At 40.9% G+C, this 21,477-nt stretch overlaps 3 protein-coding genes across 6 annotated transcripts; 2 read left to right on the forward strand and 1 right to left on the reverse strand.

The window, feature by feature from the left end:
• Nucleotides 1-322: 322 nt before the first annotated feature.
• LOC112172100 (plasma membrane ATPase 4) lies at nt 323-7,048 on the forward strand. The gene is made up of 16 exons (XM_024309284.2): nt 323-631; nt 2,182-2,301; nt 2,403-2,639; nt 2,735-3,496; nt 3,590-3,712; nt 3,796-3,900; nt 3,986-4,130; nt 4,270-4,434; nt 4,611-4,849; nt 4,945-4,977; nt 5,073-5,154; nt 5,238-5,398; nt 5,484-5,657; nt 5,930-6,112; nt 6,228-6,409; nt 6,637-7,048. The coding sequence occupies exons 1-16, from the start codon at nt 575-577 to the stop codon at nt 6,731-6,733; spliced, it is 2,865 nt and encodes a 954-aa protein (XP_024165052.1). The 5' UTR covers nt 323-574; the 3' UTR covers nt 6,734-7,048.
• A 117-nt stretch (nt 7,049-7,165) lies between these two features.
• Nucleotides 7,166-21,334, reverse strand: LOC112172101 (peroxidase 16). Of its 3 annotated transcripts, none has more exons than XM_024309285.2 (4): nt 17,117-17,369; nt 8,741-9,368; nt 8,439-8,636; nt 7,166-7,858 (listed from the first exon to the last, which is right to left on the reverse strand). In XM_024309285.2, the coding sequence occupies exons 2-4, from the start codon at nt 8,945-8,947 to the stop codon at nt 7,286-7,288; spliced, it is 978 nt and encodes a 325-aa protein (XP_024165053.1). In that variant the 5' UTR covers nt 8,948-9,368; nt 17,117-17,369; the 3' UTR covers nt 7,166-7,285. The 3 variants fall into 3 exon arrangements, with proteins under 3 accessions (XP_024165053.1, XP_024165051.1, XP_024165050.1); XM_024309283.2 differs by lacking the exons at nt 7,166-7,858; nt 8,439-8,636 and adding exons at nt 17,486-18,096; nt 18,405-21,334 and having other exon boundaries at nt 8,952-9,368; nt 17,117-17,322; XM_024309282.2 differs by lacking the exons at nt 7,166-7,858; nt 8,439-8,636 and adding exons at nt 17,486-18,096; nt 18,405-21,322 and having other exon boundaries at nt 8,956-9,368.
• Nucleotides 10,026-13,780, forward strand: LOC112172102. 2 transcript variants are annotated; one of them, XM_040509151.1, is made up of 4 exons: nt 10,026-10,640; nt 10,995-11,127; nt 11,214-11,298; nt 13,468-13,780. In XM_040509151.1, the coding sequence occupies exons 1-3, from the start codon at nt 10,477-10,479 to the stop codon at nt 11,268-11,270; spliced, it is 354 nt and encodes a 117-aa protein (XP_040365085.1). In that variant the 5' UTR covers nt 10,026-10,476; the 3' UTR covers nt 11,271-11,298; nt 13,468-13,780. The 2 variants fall into 2 exon arrangements, with proteins under 2 accessions (XP_040365085.1, XP_024165054.1); XM_024309286.2 differs by lacking the exon at nt 13,468-13,780 and having other exon boundaries at nt 10,030-10,640; nt 11,214-11,467.
• Nucleotides 21,335-21,477: the final 143 nt, after the last annotated feature.

Below are 21,477 nucleotides of genomic sequence, written 5' to 3' on the forward strand. Positions count from 1 at the left end.
AAATGAATCCTACGGCAGCATCCGAAAAAGAAAATATTGAGAATCCCAACGAAACCCAAAAGGCTGATGCCAATTAATTAGTCAACTATATTTAAACCACCAAACCTCATCTCATTTTACCACGCAAAGGCTAAAACCGTCAATTCCCCTCCTCCCCCGGCTCAAAACCACGGGAGCTCGCCTCCCCAACCAATCCCCACGCGCGCGTGGCCAGGTCAAACGGGCCAAGTGTTTGGGTCTGCGTCGGACCGGGGTCCCACACACCCCCAAACACCAGCGAAAATGCGGGTATATAAATCACGCTACTCAGACTCTTCAATCTTCATCCCTCTCTCGTATTTCTCATTCACATTTCACCCCCCTCTCCCTATCTCTCGCGGCCCCGAAAACCCGGACCCGAATCCTGACCCGATCCTTAGACGTCGTTCTCCCACAATGACTCTCTCTAGGGTTTCCGCACTATAAAATCCTCAATCGCTTCGTTTTCTTCTTTCGTTCACAACCAAAACAATCCCAGTCCTCTCTTCAGCCTTTGAGCTCCCTCTGAGCTCAGCGCTTCACCCACTCTGCAACCATGAGCGGCGCCAAGGCCATCAGCCTCGAGGAGATCAAAAACGAGTCCGTCGATCTGGTATACAATACTCTCTCTCTCTTTTTGTCTCTCTGACTCTGCTGCATGCGTTTGGTTTGCTCAGAAGAAAGCGAAACCAAACGCCGTGAGAATTTTCGATCTATGTGAAATTGATGGAAATTCGATCATATTGCTTTTGGTTTAATACTGTGTGTTGTTTTTTCGCTTTTCGTTGATGATGGTGATGATCAGTACACTCTTCGTTGATTTTCAGTCCGGTGGATATTTTATTTTATGCTTTTCTTCTTTCTAATTTTCTACTATATTTTCTCGCCTCACCAAACGGAAATTTAGATTTAGATTATCCGTGATTTTTTATTTTATTTTATTTTATTTTTTTGTTACTCACTGCGGCGGTGACTGTTTTAGTTTTTTGTGGTCTGTCATTTCGGCGGTGACCGTAGAGAGAGTGAGACAGAGTACGGTCACACACACACCAAGGACCTTTTTCAGGTCACAGAAATTGCGTTTCATCGGAAACGTTGTGGCATTTTGGACTCTTTATTATGGTGGGCCGGGATGCCTGCGTGTACGGCCCGGATGCCTCTGGTCGTCCCCCTCTTTGGCTTAAATTCCAAGCGTTATTATTTTGGTTCCGAATCCCCCCACCGTCCAAACAAATCAACAGAAATCACAAAAGAAAAAAAAAAAGGTTCTGATTTTGTTTTTGGAAAAATTATTATTCATATTTGTAACCAAAAAAGAAAAGAAAAATCATTATTCATATTGGTCTGCGCTTTTTGGAGGAGTGTGGTTGTGATACGCACCCGAAAATCACATGGAATCAGCGGCTTGACAACGCACATGGCTGACTATGGGGAATATTAAACGCGCCTCCTTCAAACCCGTGTTTCATACGTACCCAGATTTAATTTTTTTAATTTTTGTTTATAATATTCATTATTCTGTTGTATATTTCCATTTATGACCTGGGTCTGTGATTTCCTCTGTTATAATTCCTGTCTTGTTTTGGGATTTGAATGTTTTGGGTGAGTACCTTGCTTGTACTTGATGTGTGATTGGATAAATTAGGTAGTCGCAGTATTTATTGGCAGTCCCAATATATCAAGGTTATTTAATTTTCATTTACTTCCTATTGTCGTTTTAGTCAATAAGGTAACAGTCATGCTTGACTTTTTGTCCATGCAATTTGTTTGGGCATGGGTGTTTTTCTAAATTTCAGCAGTGAGCGAAATCAGATCTTCTCGTCTTTCTTGTGAATATATTGATTGCTTTCATGTGGAAGCGTAATTTTCTGTTTACCGAAAGCAAAGTCTTGAATTAAACGTTGACAATGACCTGTTGATATTGACCGATCATTTGGTTTTTTCTCTTGGTGACTTGGTTAATGGGGAACTGTTTTAATTCTGTTGTAAATGTGTATTGTGGTTGCAACGAGTTTAACTGTAACCAATTTAACTGAAATATCTTACATCTCGGAGTGGCATGCGTGAAAATAAAAAATAGTAACAAGTCTTTTGGTTGCATGCAGTTACTTCTGAACTTTGCAATATAGCTCACTTATGAGTGTTCATTTTTTTGGTTCACAGGAACGGATTCCAATTGAGGAAGTCTTTGAGCAGTTGAAATGTGCAAGGGAAGGTCTTACCTCCGAGGAGGGTCAGAACAGGCTCCAAGTCTTTGGACCAAACAAGTTAGAGGAGAAAAAGGTATGTTTTGTAGATTTTAACAGACAAACGTTCTCCTGTATATGTCTTTTAACCATTTAAAGTCTGGTTATAGCATATGATAATTGTATCTCTGTGAACAGGAAAACAAGCTACTGAAGTTTTTGGGGTTCATGTGGAATCCCTTGTCATGGGTCATGGAAGCCGCTGCTGTGATGGCTATTGCCCTGGCAAATGGTGGTGGAAGGCCTCCAGATTGGCAGGATTTTGTCGGAATTATGGTCCTGCTGGTCGTTAACTCTACCATCAGTTTTATTGAGGAAAACAATGCTGGTAATGCGGCTGCTGCACTTATGGCTGGTCTTGCTCCTAAGACTAAGGTGAAGAATGAAAGTGATGAACTTCATTGTTTATGTGTTTAATGAACATTCTGCTTAGTATGTTTTTGATCTTTTTTGGTGGTGTCATGATATAGGTCCTCAGAGATGGTCGATGGACAGAGCAAGAGGCTTCAATTTTGGTTCCAGGAGACATAATCAGCATTAAGTTGGGAGATATAGTGCCTGCTGATGCTCGCCTTCTTGAGGGTGATCCTCTGAAGATTGACCAGTCTGCCCTAACCGGCGAGTCCCTTGCTGTCACTAAAAATCCTGGAGATGAAGTGTTTTCTGGCTCAACATGTAAACAGGGTGAAATTGAAGCAGTGGTCATTGCAACTGGTGTGCACACCTTCTTTGGTAAAGCTGCACATCTTGTGGACAGCACCAACAATGTTGGGCATTTTCAGCAAGTTCTCACAGCAATTGGAAACTTCTGCATTTGTTCAATTGGTGTCGGAATACTTATTGAAATTGTTGTCATGTACCCAATTCAGAAGCGCAAGTACAGGGATGGGATTGATAATTTGCTGGTTCTCTTGATTGGTGGAATCCCAATTGCTATGCCGACTGTTTTATCTGTCACAATGGCTATAGGTTCTCACAGGCTTTCTCAGCAAGGTGCTATTACTAAGAGAATGACTGCCATTGAGGAAATGGCTGGCATGGATGTACTGTGCAGTGATAAGACTGGGACCTTGACCCTGAACAAGCTGACAGTTGATAGAAATCTGATTGAAGTGTTCCCCAAGGGTGTGGAGAAAGAGCATGTTATCCTTCTTGCAGCAAGGGCTTCTAGAACTGAAAATCAGGATGCTATTGATGCTGCCATAGTAAATATGCTTGCTGATCCAAAGGAGGTATTTTTTTTCTCCCATTCCCTACAGGCTTCCAACCTCTCCAACTCCTTGACTTTAAGATACTTTTATTTGATACTTGACATAATTTGGCAGGCGCGAGCTGGTGTCAGAGAAATCCATTTCCTTCCATTCAACCCTGTTGACAAGAGGACTGCTTTGACCTACATTGATTCTGATGGGAATTGGCATCGATCTAGCAAAGGTGCCCCTGAGCAGGTAACGTAAGGCCTCAATTTTTGGTATTGAGCAAAATGTTCCCCTAGATGACAAACTCCAATTTTTCTTACCCTTCATGACAGATATTAACCCTATGCAACTGCAAGGAAGATTTCAAGAAAAAGGTTCATGCCGTGATTGATAAATTTGCTGAACGTGGGCTTCGATCTCTTGGGGTTGCAAGACAGGTTTGATATATGTTACCTTTATTATGTACTTGCTGCTGAGTCACAACTAATTTCCTGATCTCATTGAGGTTGTTAATGTCTCCAGCAAATTCCTGAGAAAACAAAAGAGAGTCCAGGTGCACCATGGCAGTTTGTTGGTTTGTTGCCATTATTTGATCCTCCCAGGCATGACAGTGCAGAAACTATTCGCAGAGCTCTCAATCTTGGTGTGAATGTGAAGATGATCACTGGTAAGTTCATTTCTCCTTAATCTCTGTATTATACCATCACAGTCCCTCCCCAGTAGTTTTTATTTTTTAATTTTTTTCCCATGTCCGGGTACTATGGTGTTTTGGTCATTACGTATAATTTTTGCCCCTCATTGTGCAGGGGATCAGCTCGCCATTGGCAAGGAAACTGGACGGCGGCTTGGTATGGGAACAAACATGTATCCATCTTCTGCATTGCTCGGCCAAGACAAGGATGCGTCCATTTCTGCCCTCCCCATTGACGAATTGATTGAGAAGGCTGATGGATTTGCTGGAGTATTTCCAGGTGTGTTCTTCTGGTACTTTATTTCTTTCCTGTCCTGAACTACTCAACTTCCTTGGTCATTTAAATTTGTCTAGTGGACTTGGTAACAGCTTCACCATTTAGTCCTTTGTTTTCTATTAGTAGTCCACATTTTACAATGCCTCCCTTTTTTCTAACACCACTTTTGCATATTATAGAGCACAAATATGAAATTGTAAGGAGGCTGCAAGAGAGGAAGCACATCTGTGGAATGACTGGAGATGGTGTCAACGATGCTCCTGCTTTGAAAAAAGCAGACATTGGAATTGCTGTAGCTGATGCTACTGATGCTGCTAGAGGTGCTTCAGATATTGTTCTGACTGAACCTGGATTAAGTGTGATAATAAGCGCAGTACTTACAAGCCGGGCCATATTTCAGAGGATGAAGAACTATACTGTTAGTAACCTTAATAGTCTTTTTTGAACTGTAAAAATAGATTTCAATAAGTGCTCTGTTTCATGCCACTCAACTTCTTCTACTCTGTTTTGCAGATCTACGCCGTTTCAATTACCATACGTATAGTGGTAAGTGAAGCAATAATAGGTTTTGAGATGTTAGTGTTGCTTTTTGTATTTTATGCTCTGTGTATTTGTTCTCATTATGCTATACTTTCTGGCAGTTTGGCTTTATGCTCATCGCTTTGATATGGCAGTTTGACTTTGCACCCTTCATGGTATTGATCATTGCTATACTAAATGATGGTAAGATTTAAGCGCTTTTATATAGTTCACCCTACTAAATTAGAGTGATATTTGGTCTGACCTTGTGGTTTCCATTTTCTTAGGAACGATCATGACAATATCCAAGGACCGAGTGAAACCATCTCCAATGCCAGACAGCTGGAAACTGAAAGAAATTTTTGCTACTGGCATTGTTCTTGGAGGTTACATGGCCTTGATGACAGTAGTGTTCTTTTGGTTGATGAAAGATACAGACTTCTTCTCGGTGGGAATAAATTTGCTCAGATTCGTTCAGAAAGGCATATTCCCCAATTTTATTACCATTTACAATCTCTCATTCAATTATGCAGGAGACGTTTGGTGTGCGATCTTTGAGGAATAGCGATAGTGAAATGATGGCAGCGTTATACTTACAAGTGAGTATTATTAGCCAAGCCCTTATCTTTGTCACAAGGTCCCGAGGATTTTCCTTTGCGGATCGCCCTGGACTTCTCTTGCTTGGAGCTTTCATCATTGCTCAATTGGTAAGCTTTTTACTGCCTGATTACCTTACATAGTGCAGTTTTCCTTTGCGACTTCCGCTGCTAAAAACACTTACAAAGACTATTACTATCACTTGTTGTATTGTTTTTATCCGAAATACAACAAGTATCGTGTCGAGAGCATTTGTTTGAAATAAGCATAACAAATTTTAGTGGGTAGTTAAAGACCCAATTTTATTGATTGTTGCTATGACATCTTTAAATTTTGATGTTGGATGTACAAAACAAGAGAATTCACGTTTTGAGTATGGCAGGTGGCGACTCTGATAGCGGTGTATGCCAGCTGGGGTTTTGCACGGATAAAGGGATGTGGCTGGGGATGGGCTGGTGTTATCTGGCTTTTCAGTGTGTTGACATATATTCCTCTTGATTTTCTGAAGTTTGCAATCCGCTACATCCTTAGTGGAAAAGCTTGGGATAACCTTTTGGAGAACAAGGTATATGTTATGATTTAACGTTTTAGAATTATAGGTACCCCAATAGTTTGTTGATTGTTCAGTTCCTGCAAGTTTCTTTAACATTATTCCATCCATTCTCTCTTCCCATTAACAGACTGCGTTTACTACAAAGAAAGACTATGGAAAAGAGGAGAGAGAAGCACAGTGGGCTACCGCACAAAGGACACTACATGGTCTTCAACCACCTGAAAGCAGCAATATCTTCAGTGACAAGAGCAGTTACCGGGAACTGTCAGAGATTGCAGAACAAGCCAAGAGAAGGGCTGAGGTTGCAAGGTAAGCACCAAATATATACTCTGCTTGTTTGTGGGTTCTAGTAATGAATATATTTCAATGGGAGCAAACTTGTTCGGAGACTTGAGCCAAGAGGCTTGCCTTGACTGTGGTGCAGGTCTCTGATAAAGATACTGTTTATCATGTTTAAGATGACTCACATAAATCCTATTTGTGACATAGAAGTTGTTGTGGAGTTGCTAAGAGAATTTATCCTACTGTTATTGCAGGCTTAGGGAGTTGACTACATTGAAGGGTCATGTTGAGTCTGTTGTGAAGCTGAAAGGGCTCGACATAGATAATATCCAACAGCATTATACAGTTTGAGGAGAGGAGCTTTCTGTAGGGAACAACGATGCTAAATGCTTCGATGATGATGATGAATCAAGACTTTAGTAACCTTGTGTCTAGATTAGAGCTAAAGTAATAACCGTATGAGAGCTAAACTAGTGTACTAGTTTATGTTTTTATGGTTACCTATTTGGCAAGCCAAATAACATAAATTACAGTTATCGTTTTTGCTCATCGATTGTCTTTCATATCAGTGCTGCATGCTTTGCATTTTTATTGTACATATGCTAAGGGCTTCACTTTGGATGGTTCATAATGAAATTGGGAATTCCTACTGGATTTCATTAGAAATTTTAGTAGTTCTCTTGCTTCGAATTAGAGGTACCCGATTTTCTGAGTTCTTGTTTTCAAGATTGACACAAGAGGTTCCTTGAAAATCCTTAGCTTGAAAACTATAGAGGTACCCGATTTTCTGAGTTCTTGTTTTCAAGATTGACATTAGAGGTTGCTTGAAAATCCTTAGGTAGTAAACTACATATTACTTTTTTTTTTCTTTTTTTCGGAAAACTACATATTACTTATGATGCATTAGTTTACAGCGGTACAATCCCGTCTAATTTCACCCTGCGTTCCGGTCTTAACCCCAACTCTACCAAGCTTTGTAATAGCATCCACGAAGGCATGTTTAAAGGCTGTGTTGTTTGCTGCAAAGAAGTTGACAATGTGCCTTGTTCTGGTGTCAGTAAACAAACACTGATCAGAAGTAAGCAATCCTCTTCCTTGCTGAAGGTTCTTGTAGTACATGTTATCGAATCTCTGCGGCGTGGTTGGGTCCAAAGTAATTGCATTTCTTGGGTCTACATTCTTCGGACACTGTTTCCTGAGACTCATTGCGTAATCCACATTCATCGTCGGATCAATTCTGTTCTTGCTCTTGAAGTTGTGTATCCGGTGGTTGAATCGGTTGCAGTGTGAGAACCCGATCGTATGAGCCCCCGAGAGAGCAATGAGATCGGTTAGAGAGAGACCATGTTTGGCAAACATAGCTTTCAGTTGGTCCACTTTAAAATCAGGATGAGGAAGATGCTTCCTCACACTGGTTTTTGTGGACACCCTCCCATCAAGTCTCCCCAATTCAACTCCATAATATGGTCCTCCACTCTGCACCACAAAGTAGCTAAAAACGTTTAATGGTCTTGGAGTGTTAAAAATAGTGATTGAATTAATGATGATGCAGTGTATTGGAAAAGCAGCATTTCACTTTTCAAGGTATGAAAGAAGACAAATTTCTCTGCAATGGTGGAGAGCGAGGTCTGTGAATTGCCGCACTACATGTGAATTGGCAGACAGTTCACAAACAATTATCACTTTGGACCCTAGCACATTCATTCTGTGCCCCTAAAACTGAAAGCACCAACAATCACCTTCATCCCCCTAAAACCTTGTTTAGAGTGTTGAAAAATGGTGTCAAATTGAATTAACACGAAGTATTTGCGGTTGTGAACCCAGAACCTTGTAATATAGTCTCAAAACTAAAATGTCATGAACTATTACTGACAACAATCCTAATATGTATACAATCCTAATGTGAGGAATGAGAAATGGAGTCAATTTTTAAATTAAAACTATGATACGATGCTAATATAGACGATCACTGAATCTCAAGAAAATTTTACGGAAATGAATGATCATGTGTAGGCCGAGCTAACAAAATCAAGAGGAAATATAACTTTCTGTTTACCAGTGATACGACATCTCTTGTGGCCATGGCAAGAATGTCAGCACAAGAAACCTTGTTCCTGCATCCAGCCACTCTATCAACAGCGGCCTTGGCTTTGATCACCGTGTCAAACCCGTCTCCGGCGAGTGACATATCGTCCGGGTTATCCTTCTCCGCCGAGTGGTTCCTAAAAGCTAGTATCACTGAAGCATCACAACCCTATAAATACACACATCCAAAACTTCCACACTCAGTTTCATTTATTATCTTTGATATATATGATCACAGAGTTGCAAAATAAGCAAAGTAAAAGAGGGAATTACCCGGACGAAACAATCGTGGAAGAAGAGTCTGAGAGTGCCTGGTGCAGTCGTAAATGTCTGCTCAAACTTCTGTTTAACTGCGGCATGGACAATTGATTCGACATTTGGGCATGTCTTTCTGTAATGATCGACTCGAAGCTGAGCACTAGTTGTGCTCAGAATAAGAAGAAGAAGAAGAGAGAGCAAAGGAAGAAGATGAGCATTCATTGTTACTGTAATTAAAACTTGAAGAAGTTGGGGTTTTTCTTGATTGCAATTGTTATGTTTGAATATTAAAGCATGATGGGAGGTGGGTTGGGTTGGTTCTATCTATCTGTAAAGAACCTTTGGAGAGGCATTGGGATAGTAAGTGAGGCATGGAGTAAGCAAGGGAATAGTAAAATAAGACCCATAAAGGAATGTCTGGGTGAAAAGGGGGGGTGAAGTTTGAAAAACAGGCCGTGACAATTGGCATTTGGCGAGCATGCCTGGCCTAGCTACTTAGCTAGTAGCTACTACTGATTAAGATGTTTGGCTGGTTTTAGGGTCTCCTAGACTCTTCGTCATGGTCACATTAAAGTAATTGCTCCTTTGCTTTAGTGGGACTGTGACTCAAATCCATTTTGGATTTCTGTATCTATATTTATGCCTGCGACATGAAGCAGATAGGATTTAGAAATCCATAAAGCCCATAATCGCTCTAAAGGAACATGGTTTGAAGCTAAAATCCAAATTTGCTATTGCAGGTAATGTTCTGGTGCCATGTGGGGTTTAAGGAACAAATTAAAGTATACTGATTACAATGATGACTTAATTAGTTATGTTCAAAAAGTGAGAACTGAGAAGCAGTGCCTACTAACTAAAGTTCATTTTCAAGGGGACACATTATTGTAATGTGGCAACCCCAAGCATTGCCAGATGGAATATGGGTGACCCAGAATATAAAATAAGATTGAGAGTGTAGACTATTTTGTGTAGTATGTATTGCTTTGTTTGAAGTTTGAACTTTGAAGAGCGCCAGTCTTCTCACATGGTTCAATTTCAACCAGATTGAAAAGGTCTTGCCAAAAGCAATCGCTTTCCTTTCTTGTTTGAAAAATCAAAAATGAGATTTAAAGCAATAATGCACATCAAGTTAACCGGGACAATAAAGAACATGTTTGAGGATTCACCCTCACATCATCATCAAGAATACTTTCAATTGATTGTTGAATACATGTAATGTCTTGTATATTATAGAGTTAATTAGATTAAAGTCCAAAAGCTAGACTCTATATTGGTTGTAGTCCGCATCTTGTTAATTGTTGTGCAATGACTCAACTGCCACCTCAAATTTATTTCCTTTTCCATCGTGCTTACTCAATTGTTATTGATTTTTCTTTTAGTAAGAAAAAACTATAACAAGAAATTAGATATGATCATTTCTAAGGCATGCACTCACGCTAATATGTGAATCGTTTCGGTCCACTAACTCGACCCATAGTTACGAACTACATTTGACTCGGCCCATTTAGGATGAACCCGCCCCATTACATGTTACCAGGCAGAGAGGCGGAGACCATTATCAATAACCCAATATCCATTGCAATAGAGCCAGATCCACATTTAAGGCTTTAGCCCAATGCCAACGCTTTATCTTTAGTTGTCGTTTGAGTTTAGAGCTTAGCTACATGCGACGGCCAGAACAATGTCGTTTCAGCTGGTGAGGCTATGCCAATATTATTCAAGTCTCCAAAACCACCAACAGATGGAGAGAAATGGCAGCGGCGTCGTTTAGGTGGATACTGCAATTGCACAAGGACGTCCCAAAAGCCGCTCGGTTCTACTCCGAAGGCTTGGATTTCACCGTCAACGTTTGCACTTTCCGCTGGGCCGAGCTTCAGTCCGGCCCACTCAAACTTGCCCTCATGCAATCCCCCAAGTAATTCCCTCATTCTCTTCTCTCCAAGACTCGCTCTCAATGCACACCATATGTTCGACGAAATGTCTGTGAGAGCTCTTCACACACCACACCCTACTACATTTTGTCTCTGTGTTTTGTATTTTGAGGAAAAACTCATGATTTGAACAGACCCATGTTCCAGTTTCTGAATCAGATTAATGGTTGGAGTCGATTCGAAACTCGACGTCTCATAGTTGTTGGTGTTTGATCTGTTAACATGGTGGCATTGTTTTTGCTTGTGTACATTGGCCTCTATTTGATTATTGTTTTTGATTTAAACTATATGGGGTTTGCCTATGACTTAAACTGGCAGCTGCTAATCAAGCTTCACAGTGACCATGCCATGCAGAAGGGCTACTCTTCCCTTGTATCTTTCACAGTGTTGGACATTAACCAAACAGTGACGAAGCTAATGGCATTAGGAGCTGAGCTAGATGGTCCTATCAAATACGAAATCCATGGGAAGGTGATGACTGCTAGATTTCTAAGGACACCTCGTTCACGCATTTTAGTGGCGAATGAAGCAATCTAACATTGTGACCATGTTTTCAGGTTGCTGCCCTGCGATGTATTGATGGGCACATGTTAGGCCTCTATGAACCAGCGTAGGGCTCCAGAAGCAAAGCTCTTCGATAATGTGAGTAGCTGAAGTAGGCTTCTTGCAGATTTTATTATGAAAACTTTTGAATTCATTGAGGAGATGTTATGCGAAATTTCTCCTTTCTGTGTATTACGTTCAGTAACTCTTTGTGAATAAGTTCAATAACTCATACTGATCAAATAAAAAGCCAAAAATATACTCTGTGTGGATACGTTAAATAACTCATAGTGATCTAATCAAAGGCCAAAATTATACTCCTTTTGAAGTTATCGAGTGAATTTTCAAGGTTGAGAGATGTTTCAATTGTGTTATATGGGCAATTATAACTCATTTTCCAACAAAATTGCATTTTGAACCCATCTTCAAATTGCACATGAGTTTTTCGGTAATTTTCACCTTTTTTAATCAATAAATTTTCCCTTTTTGAGCCAAAACCCCTTGTTGTAGCACCATACAATCCTTTAAAGTATCAACTGTATCATAAATAAGATATATTTGATAAACCAAACATCAATTGATCAAGCTGCATGGCTTATCTTCTGTTGCATGTCTTATCTTCTGTTGCATGATATTCATCATTGTAATTATTCTCTCTTATCCTAGACGTACAAGTAGATAGGTTCTGTTTATCTTTCCTATAGGTAGAGTCTCACTCCTAATACAATTGTACTTTGTAAGTTATTCATCAATATATATACAATCGTCAGCCACTATTCTGGGTGTGCTTGACAACACTTTATTCAAACCCTTTATGGTATCAAGAGCCTAAACGATCAAAACAAATTTTTTTTTTCCCTCCCACCAACCCTTCTCATGGCTACTAATCCCATAATCTCTTCCACCTCTGCTGGGGTCACTTCCTCCTCTCAATCCTCCACCATTTCCGCCTCCACCATGTCCACCACTTACTCCACTGACCCCTCTCCCTCTGTTACCAACTTTATGTCCATCAAATTAGACCGCACCAATTATGCCCTCTGGTTGGCTCAGATTTTGCCCACCCTTAAGGGTCGAAAACTGATGGGCTATGTCGACGGCACTTCTCGTTGTCCTCCTTGCTTCAAAACTGATGCTGCCGGTCAACTCACCGATGAAATCAACCCTGCATATGATCTTTGGATGGCCCAAGATCAGATGGTGCTTGGATGGATTAACAACTCGCTCACCCCGGCAGTGCTTGCTACCGTTGCTCGCTCTACTACATCTTCCTTCACCTGGTCTTCCTTGGCCAAGTGGTTTGCTTCTCAGTCCCAGAATAGAATTCTGTAGCTTCGAGGTGATCTTCTTCGTACTATGAGGGGTAATATGAGTATTTCAGATTTTTTGGATAAAATCAACTCTATTGCCGATAACCTAGCTCTTGCTGGCAATCCCATGAATGATAATGATTTGGTCTCAATAATTATGAATAATGTTGGTCCACTGTACGAGACTACTGTTAGTTCTGCTCAGGCTCGGGATACCCCTATCACATATGACTCTCTTGAGGCCCTCTTACTTTCTGCTGAGCGCAGACTCTAGGATCAACAACAAGCTTCTCTTGATGTCAGCTCCATGACCACTGCTTTCCATGCTACTCAGATCTCTACCCGCGGTCGTGGTCGTGGTCGGTCTTATATGTCCCATGTTGGCACCCGTCCCTCTCCATCTATGTTTGGCCGTGGTGTCTCTAATCCTCGTGGGTCTCATTCCTTCTCTGGCTCTCCTCGTGGATTCCCTGGTGGCTCATCTATTTTAGGCCCTCATCCCTCTTCAACCAATGCCTCTCCTCAAGGTCGCCCTACATGTCAAATTTGTAATCGTATGGGTCACTCTGCTCTTGACTGTTACAATCGTCTAAACCTCTCCTTTGAAGGACGTGTTCCAACAAAGAAGCTTAGTGCTATGGCAGCTTCTACCTCTTCTCCATCCTCATCTACTTGGCTTCTAGACAGTGGTGCCAACGCTCATATCACCTCCAATTTGAGCAACTTGCAGACTTCTAAGGAATATCAGGGTTCCGATCATATTAATGGTATAGGTACCACCACAGGTTTATCTATTTCTCATATTGGTTCCTCTACTCTCAACACTGACTCTCATTCCTTTGCCTTAAACAATATCTTATATTGTCCTTCTGCTTCTACTAATCTCCTCTCCATTTATAAATTCACAAATGATAATAATTGTTATCTTCTAATATATCCCACTCACTTTCTTGTGAAGGACCTCACTTCGGGGAGGACGCTCTTTAGAGGACGAAGTAATAATGGTCTGTACCCACTGCGCTTTCATCAATAACATGGTCTTGATCCCGGAGGACATTTTGCTTTTGTTGGTGCACGAGTGACAGCCCAGATTTGGCATTTTCGCCTTGGTCATGCATCACCCAAAATTTTATCTAGAGTTTTAGAAAATAAAACTGTGCCATTATCTGGCACTTCATCCATGTCTTTTTGTCAGTCCTGTCCTTTAGGAAAAAGTATGAAGTTACCATTTCAATTGTCAGACTCTGTATCAAATTATCCTTTGGATCTTATTCATTCGGATGTTTGGTCATGTTCTACCTTTTCAGTTCAAGGTTTCAAGTATTATGTACTCTTTGTCGATGACTATTCTCGATATTCATGGATTTTGCCTATGAAAGCTAAAAGTGATGTTCTTTCTCTCTTTGTCACATTTCGTACATCTGTTGAAAATTTATTTTCAAGGAAAATTAAAATGTTCCAATCTGATGAAGGTGGTGAATATACTTCTCATAATTTTCGTAACTACTTACTTTCCAATGGTATTCATCATCGCTTTTCATGCCCAAAACATCCTGAACAGAATGGACTTGCAGAACGAAAGCATCGTCACATTATTGACACTGGTCTTACCCTTTTGGCTCATTCTAAAATGCCAACATGCTATTGGGTTGAAGCCTTTAATGCTGCTGTTTATATTATTAATCGTCTTCCAACCAAAATTCTTGATCATCTCTCCCCGTATCAAAAACTATTTCATCGAGCTCCACAATATGCGTTCTTACGTGTTTTTGGTTGTGCATGTTTTCCATACCTTCGCCCTTATACTAATTCTAAATTACAATTTCGTTCAAAACGATGTGTTTTTCTGGGTTATTCTTTGAACCATTTAGGATATCGTTGTCTAGATTTAAATACGGGATGTGTTTATCTATCCAAACATGTGCTTTTCGATGAAGATTGTTTTCCCTTTGCAGAGACTGTTATTACTTCTTCCACCAGCGCCTCTTCATCACAAGGTACTGAATATTCTCTTCCTATTTTCTTTCCGTTAACTACTCCTACTTCAACTACACTACTCCCTTCCTCAAATCAAGGTCCATCACAAATCCCACAATTATCTCCTATTTTAATTCCACACTCTTCGTCTCCTACTTCTAGTCTACCACCTTCGTCTATTCCTCCATCTAGTCCACATCCACCCCAAAACCCACAATTCTCTCCACCTTTGATTACATCATCTTTGTCTCCCCCTTCAAGTATCTCACCGCCTCTTCCTTCATCTAGTCAACCTCCACCAAAAAACTCTTGCCCTCATTTAATCCCATCTAACTCTTCCTTAACAGCCACGTCCCCTAGCCCAGTCTCCTTATCCAACCCTACCTCTATTGTGTCACTCCCTAGTACACCTATACCATCACATTCAGAATCATTACAACTTTTGGAACCTGCTGAGAACTCCCATGCCACACAAGCTGCTCCTCGTTCCCATTCCATGGTTACTAGACTAAAGGATGGCATTAAGAAGCCCAATCCCAAATATGCTCTCCACTCTTCCTTAACTAATGACTTGACAGAGCCTACATCCTTTCGGAAAGCAGTTACACATGCCTCTTGGCGCATTGCAATGCAAGAGGAATTTGGAGCCTTACAACAGAACAAAACATGGGAACTTGTTCCCCCCAATCCTTCCATGAATGTCCTTCCCAACAAGTGGATCTTCAAGATCAAAAAGAAAGCAGATGGTTCCATTGAACGATATAAGGCGAGACTTGTCGCCAACGACTTTCACCAACAAGAGGGCATTGATTTCTCTGAGACCTTTTCCCCAGTGGTTAAACATTCCACCATCCGATTGATTCTTGCTTTGGCTGTCAGTAATCGTTGGCATGTTCGTCAATTGGATGTGCACAATGCCTTTCTTCATGGTCATCTCAGTGATGAGGTTTATATGCGGCAACCAGTAGGCTTCACTGATCCTCAGTTTCCACATCACGTCTGCAAACTCCGACGGTCACTTTATGGTCTCAAACAAGCTCCACAGGCTTGGTTCCAGTGCTTTGCGGATTACATAGAGAGCTTGGGTTTTCAAGAATCACGTTCTGACTATTCTATGTTCACTTATAGTAATGCTGGTGTCTTCCTCATTCTCTTAATTTACGTGGACGATATCCTCATCACAAGTAATAGCACAACTCACTTGTTCAAGCTTATTACTGATTTGGGGATGATGTTCTCAATGAAGGATCTTGGTTCTATTCACTATTTTCTTGGTGTTGAAGCTTCATATGATGGCCCTGTTCTATATTTGACCCAAAAGAAATACATTGTTGATTTGCTTCGTCGCACAAATATGCATGAAGTCAAACCTTGTACAACTCCAGCTCCTTCTGGACAAAAACTGAGCCTTTATGATGGTGAAAAGCTCTCTGATCCTAGTGAATATCGAAGTATTGTGGGTGCTCTCCAGTATCTTACTTTAACCCGCCCTGACATTTCCTACTCGGTGAATCAAGTTTGTAAGTTCATGCATTGCCCAACCACTGTTCATTGGGCGGCTGTGAAGCGTATTCTTCGTTATTTGAAGTACTCCATTCATCATGGTTTAAAATATCAACCTGGGTCCCTATTCATTAGTGCCTACTCTGATGCGGATTATGCCGGTGATCCCGATAATCACCAATCTAGAAGTGGTTATTGTGTCTATTTGGGTTCGAATTTGATTTCATGGAGTTCAAAGACTCATAAAACTGTTTCTCGATCGAGTGCCGAAGCAGAGTACCGTCAACTATCATTTACTGCAGCTGAGATTTCATGGCTTCGTTCCATGTTTTGTGATCTTAGTTTATTCCTCCAGTGTCCTACTATTTGGTGTGATAATCTCTCCGCAATTGCTATAGCTTCGAATCCCGTCTTTCATGCTCGCACAAAGCATGTTGAGGTTGATTACCATTACGTTCGGGAAAAAGTTGTCAATAAGGAACTTCAAGTCTTGTTTGTTTCTACTACAGATCAGGTAGCGGATATCTTTACCAAAGGTCTGTCCTCATCCAGATTTCATTTTCTTGTCTCCAAGCTTCCCGTTCTTCCTAGAGCACTCAGCTTGCGGGGGAGTGATAAACCAAACATCAATTGATCAAGCTGCATGGCTTATCTTCTGTTGCATGTCTTATCTTCTGTTGCATGATATTCATCATTGTAATTATTCTCTCTTATCCTAGACGTACAAGTAGATAGGTTCTGTTTATCTTTCCTATAGGTAGAGTCTCACTCCTAATACAATTTTACTTTGTAAGTTATTCATCAATATATATACAATCGTCAGCCACTATTCTGGGTGTGCTTGACAACACTTTATTCAAACCCTTTATGGTATCAAGAGCCTAAACGATCAAAACAAATTTTTTATAGCAGTCCTGGGAGATTTATATGTTGAAATCCAAAATCGAAACTTTGAAATACTAATAATCAAAACTCAAAAAACCAAAGTTGCAAAAAATGCAGCAGAGCAATTGTCTAGCAAAGGAGTTTGTTGATGAGCCCTAAAATGCAAGTTAGGGAAAGTTGATTCAAGTCTAAAGCGGTGTTGATAAAAGTGAATCAAGTAAAAGAAGAAATTGGATACTGACATGGTATTGGTGTTGGTGCGGCAAGGCCTCTGGGGAATGAATTGGCATTTTGGGCATAAGCAACTATCATGATGGCCCATCCATGAGAGTTGAAGTAGTCCCTAAGCGCCATTTCATCGAACACCTGGTGGGCAATGTCTACACTCCGGTTGGTGAGTCGTGATTTTGAAGAAGGAGAAGCAGGCGTCCCTGTCTGCGCGGGAAGGCTGGAAATGGGCCAATCCTTATTGAACTAGTTAGATTTTAGAGGGCCCTAAACACAAACATTTAATAGATTACATAACATTACACATTCATTCATGGCCATATATATATATGCTCCGTCAATTAAAAACACAAACAATTAAGAGTAGAAACGCAATCGCATACCTGATCCATCATTTTTCTTTTCTACTGTTCTTCAGCTCCTGCAAAACATTCTCACCAACATCGCTGACGTCCAATCGCACTTCCCATGGTATGCTGACGGATCCGAAACAAAACTTCTTCATATTGCAGCATCCCCTGATTCTTATAAATTTCACTAGCGGCCATTTGAAATTACATTTGCCTTGCGAAAAGCTTCTGAGATTGGGTAGATTGTGAAGCGACAATTCTGTCAGCTGAGGGAAGATGTTGTCATCCTCTGTTTCTTCATCACCCTCTGCTGCTGCTGCTACTATCTCTTCAATCTTCTCGCAGTTTTCAATCTCTAGTGTTTCGAGCTTGACAAGACCTCTGGCGATTGAAGGGGAGAGCAGAGTTCTGAGATTAGGTAGATTTTTAAGCGACAATTCTGTCAGCTGAGGGAAGATGTTGTCATCCTCTGTTTCTTCATCACCCTCTGCTGCTGCTGCTACTATCTCTTCAATCTTCTCGCAGCCAAAGATACTTAGTGCTTTGAGCTTCACAAGACCTCTGGCGATTGAAGGAGAGAGCAGAGTTCTCAAACTATGACAACCCCCAATTGACATCGCTACTAGACTTCTTAAGACTGGAATCTGCAAGTACGTATATCGAAGTCTGTTAGTCTGGTGAAGTATATAGTCATTTGTCTTTTCTCTTTCTTTTGATAGAAACATATATATATATATAACTAAACTAATGTAATGTGATCAGCAAATAATGCTGTGTATCATGACACTAATATTTAATATGGGCCTTTCTAGGTGAACTAATGTGTTTCTCGGTCTCGAAAGAAATTGATGGCCTAAATGAAGCAAGAGTTGAAGTGTAACCGACAAGCAGGAGTAAAGAGAAACTGAAGAAAGATTATGACCAAGAGAGTAAAAAGAGGACAAAAACGTACCTTGGTGTGGAGCAGCTCACCATGACAAATCTCCTTGAGCCTTGTTGCACCAATGACTACCAGTGACTCCAAGCCGGGAAAGACGGTACTGCGTGGAGTAGCGGGGTTTACACGTGTCACGTCAATCAGATATTCCAGAGCATCACAGCCGTAGAGTTCAAGACAATTCAAGTTTGCAAAATCGAAGACATTCAGAGGATCTGTCAAATTCTTCATGCTTAACACAAACTCGTTAGTTTTGTTTAGCAACCAACTGATATTACTACCCACGAGTGAGCTTGCATCAAGATCGGCAACTCTCAAGTAGTTCTCAGAAGGCGGCGGGACTTCAAATCTCCATAGATTAGTCCATGGATTAGTCCATCCTAAAGAGATCTGAAATCTTTCCAGCTTCTTGCCCAGTACATCGGTTGTCAGCAGAATATCAAGCGGTGGTAGAAAAACAGTTAAACGAGTCAAACCGGACAAGGAAAGTAGTTCTGAAAGTATCCCACTTGTCCAGTCCATGGACTTGGCCCACCTTCTCCTCTCTTCACATTCTTCAAGAAGCCCATTAATCTCCTCTTGGTTGGCTGGTTGTTCAACCGCCAATGTGTTGGTTCTCTTCCACTTGTCCACTTCTTCGGATCCAGCTCTTTCTTCAGCATCCAATTGAGATATCCAATTGGTTGTTTCGGTCGAGACTAGTTTATCAACCACCCAATTGTAAAAGCTTTCCGACATGTACAATTCTTCTAGTCGGGATAAACTTGATATCACACCTGGTGGGATTATTTGAAGCTTCCTACATTCGGACAAATCAAGCAATCTCAGATTAGACAAATTTTTAAATGTATCAGGCAATTGCTTGATGTTGGATTCTCGCAAACTGAGTATCATGAGTGTCCTTAGCTCACCAATGACAGATACATCACACTCCAGATCGCACCCCTCCAGACGCAGTGTTTGAAAGTTTTTCAAAACTGTAACTGATGACACTAGTGACAACATAAGCATTTTGCTGGTTTCTTGAAAAAAACTAGACCACTTGTCCTCCTCAATTATTGCTAGAACCTTGAGATCTTCCATTCTATTGAAAATTGAGGATGGAGGCTCCAATGGAGATTTAACTCTAGATAGATTTCTCAACAATAAAAGCTGACAATGCCCACTGATACTCAGTGAACTGCAATAAATAGATCGCTCAGAAGCACTATCCTTAGGCCAATCCATCAACTTCAAAGTTACTGCTTTGTCTCTCACCACAATTCTCTTTTCAACCCCATCATTTTTCTTTTCTACAAACTCTTCAGAAGCTATATGCATGGCAACATCACGCACCACATCATGCATTCTCACACACTCTGGCACATCGCTCTCTAACAAGAAAAAGCGATTTTTGAGTATCTGAACCAATGTCTCCATACGGTTTCTTCCTTCAACCATTGAATCAATGCCTTTAAAGAGCTTGAGACCGAGCCCATATCTAACCAAATCTTCTATCTCTATATAAGCGCTTTCTTCAAATATGCAACACAGCAAAAAGCATGATTTGGCTTCCTTGCTTGGTAAACATTCATAGCTGAACTTGATTTTGCCATACACATGTTCTATCACTCCTGGAACGTTTTCTGGGCTAGCCTTCTTCAGTTCACTCAGTGCATTCGTCCAAACTGCAATGTTTTCACCTTTTAGTGCCGTTCCAACAGTTGAAATTGCAATGGGCAACCCAGCACATTCCTTCAAAACCTCTTTTGCTACAACTTCTAACTCTCGATCAGATTCGATAGAACTTCCTGCTGTCTTCTTAAATAGACTCCATGCATCAGTATCCGGCAAACCATGAATGGGGAAATTCTTTCTTGTGTCCATGTCCTTGAATAGATCTTGTTGTCTTGATGTCACCAAAAGTTTACAACTAAGGGGAATCCCTATGTCCCACAAAAAGTCTGGGGTTGTTGTGGAAACATTGTCTAACATTACAAGGATCTTCTTGCTGCCTTGGGATAATCTTGCACGTAGCTTACTTGCTCTTGGACCTCTCTCTTTTTCATCCTCAAAGATGTTCTTGCCTAGATATTCTGCAAGTTCGCCTTGAATCTGAATCACGTCAGGAGCTTTGTCAAGAGATAAGGTTGCCTTTGTATACTCATCGAACAGACCTTCTTCCTTTGCTTTGTCAAAGACTTGCCCCATCAATGTTGTCTTCCCGATGCCGCCCATGCCGCAAATGATAATCGGATTGAATTGATCCCCCTTGAGAGCTTCCGTCACATCTCTAATGGTTGTTATCCTCGAATCAAAATTAATAATCTTTCCTACAGATGCAGGTGGCTGTTCTTGGGTTGATGTTCCTGCAGAGGAGCTGGCACCTTCATGGAAGTTGCTTCCGGGTTGGAATTCCACCTCTGGGTGAGAAGCAGGATGCGCTATAGTCCCGAGATTTTCAGCAAGAAGATTATCCACTTTCTCAGTCATCTTTTTAGCTTTCTTTCCCAAAGAATAACGGCACTTGATATTTGGAAGCCACCCATTACAGCACGCTGCCTTTGCCGCTACATTTTCTTCACTGAAACACGTCTCCTTGTCCTTTTCTTCTAAGACTCTGTGTACCTCGCCCAGCCAGCGATCAACTCTGGGATCAATAGTCATTAAAGCATCTTGCGCAGGTTTCACCTCCAGGTCCACTCCTTCTCTCTTTTCACGCAGCTGCACAACCTGTTCGTTGAGATGCTCAATGTTGCTCTTGTAGTGAAACACATAACTCAAGCGTCGCCGAATTGGTTTCACTGCCCATTCTGCCAATGGTTGTGCCAATGGTTGTACCAATGCCAGAATAACGTCCATTTCTTTCACTACTAATCTTTTGTGTTTTTTGGTTTTTTTTTTTTGACTGGAATAACAACGTTTCAAAGATGAAGAAACGAAACTAAGGAAAGAGACAACTAAAGAAAAATGAAGGACCACTGTTCTTATTGCTTTTTTGTTTTTTTTTTCTTCTTCTTGTTTTCTGGATGAATAGAATAGATTGATAATGTAATGATAAATGAAGCAATATACCAAAGACGAGAAAGAGAGAAACAACCAAAGGAAG

The sequence above is a fragment of the Rosa chinensis genome, chromosome 6 (genome assembly GCF_002994745.2).
Source record: "Rosa chinensis cultivar Old Blush chromosome 6, RchiOBHm-V2, whole genome shotgun sequence".
NCBI lineage: Eukaryota > Viridiplantae > Streptophyta > Magnoliopsida > Rosales > Rosaceae > Rosa > Rosa chinensis.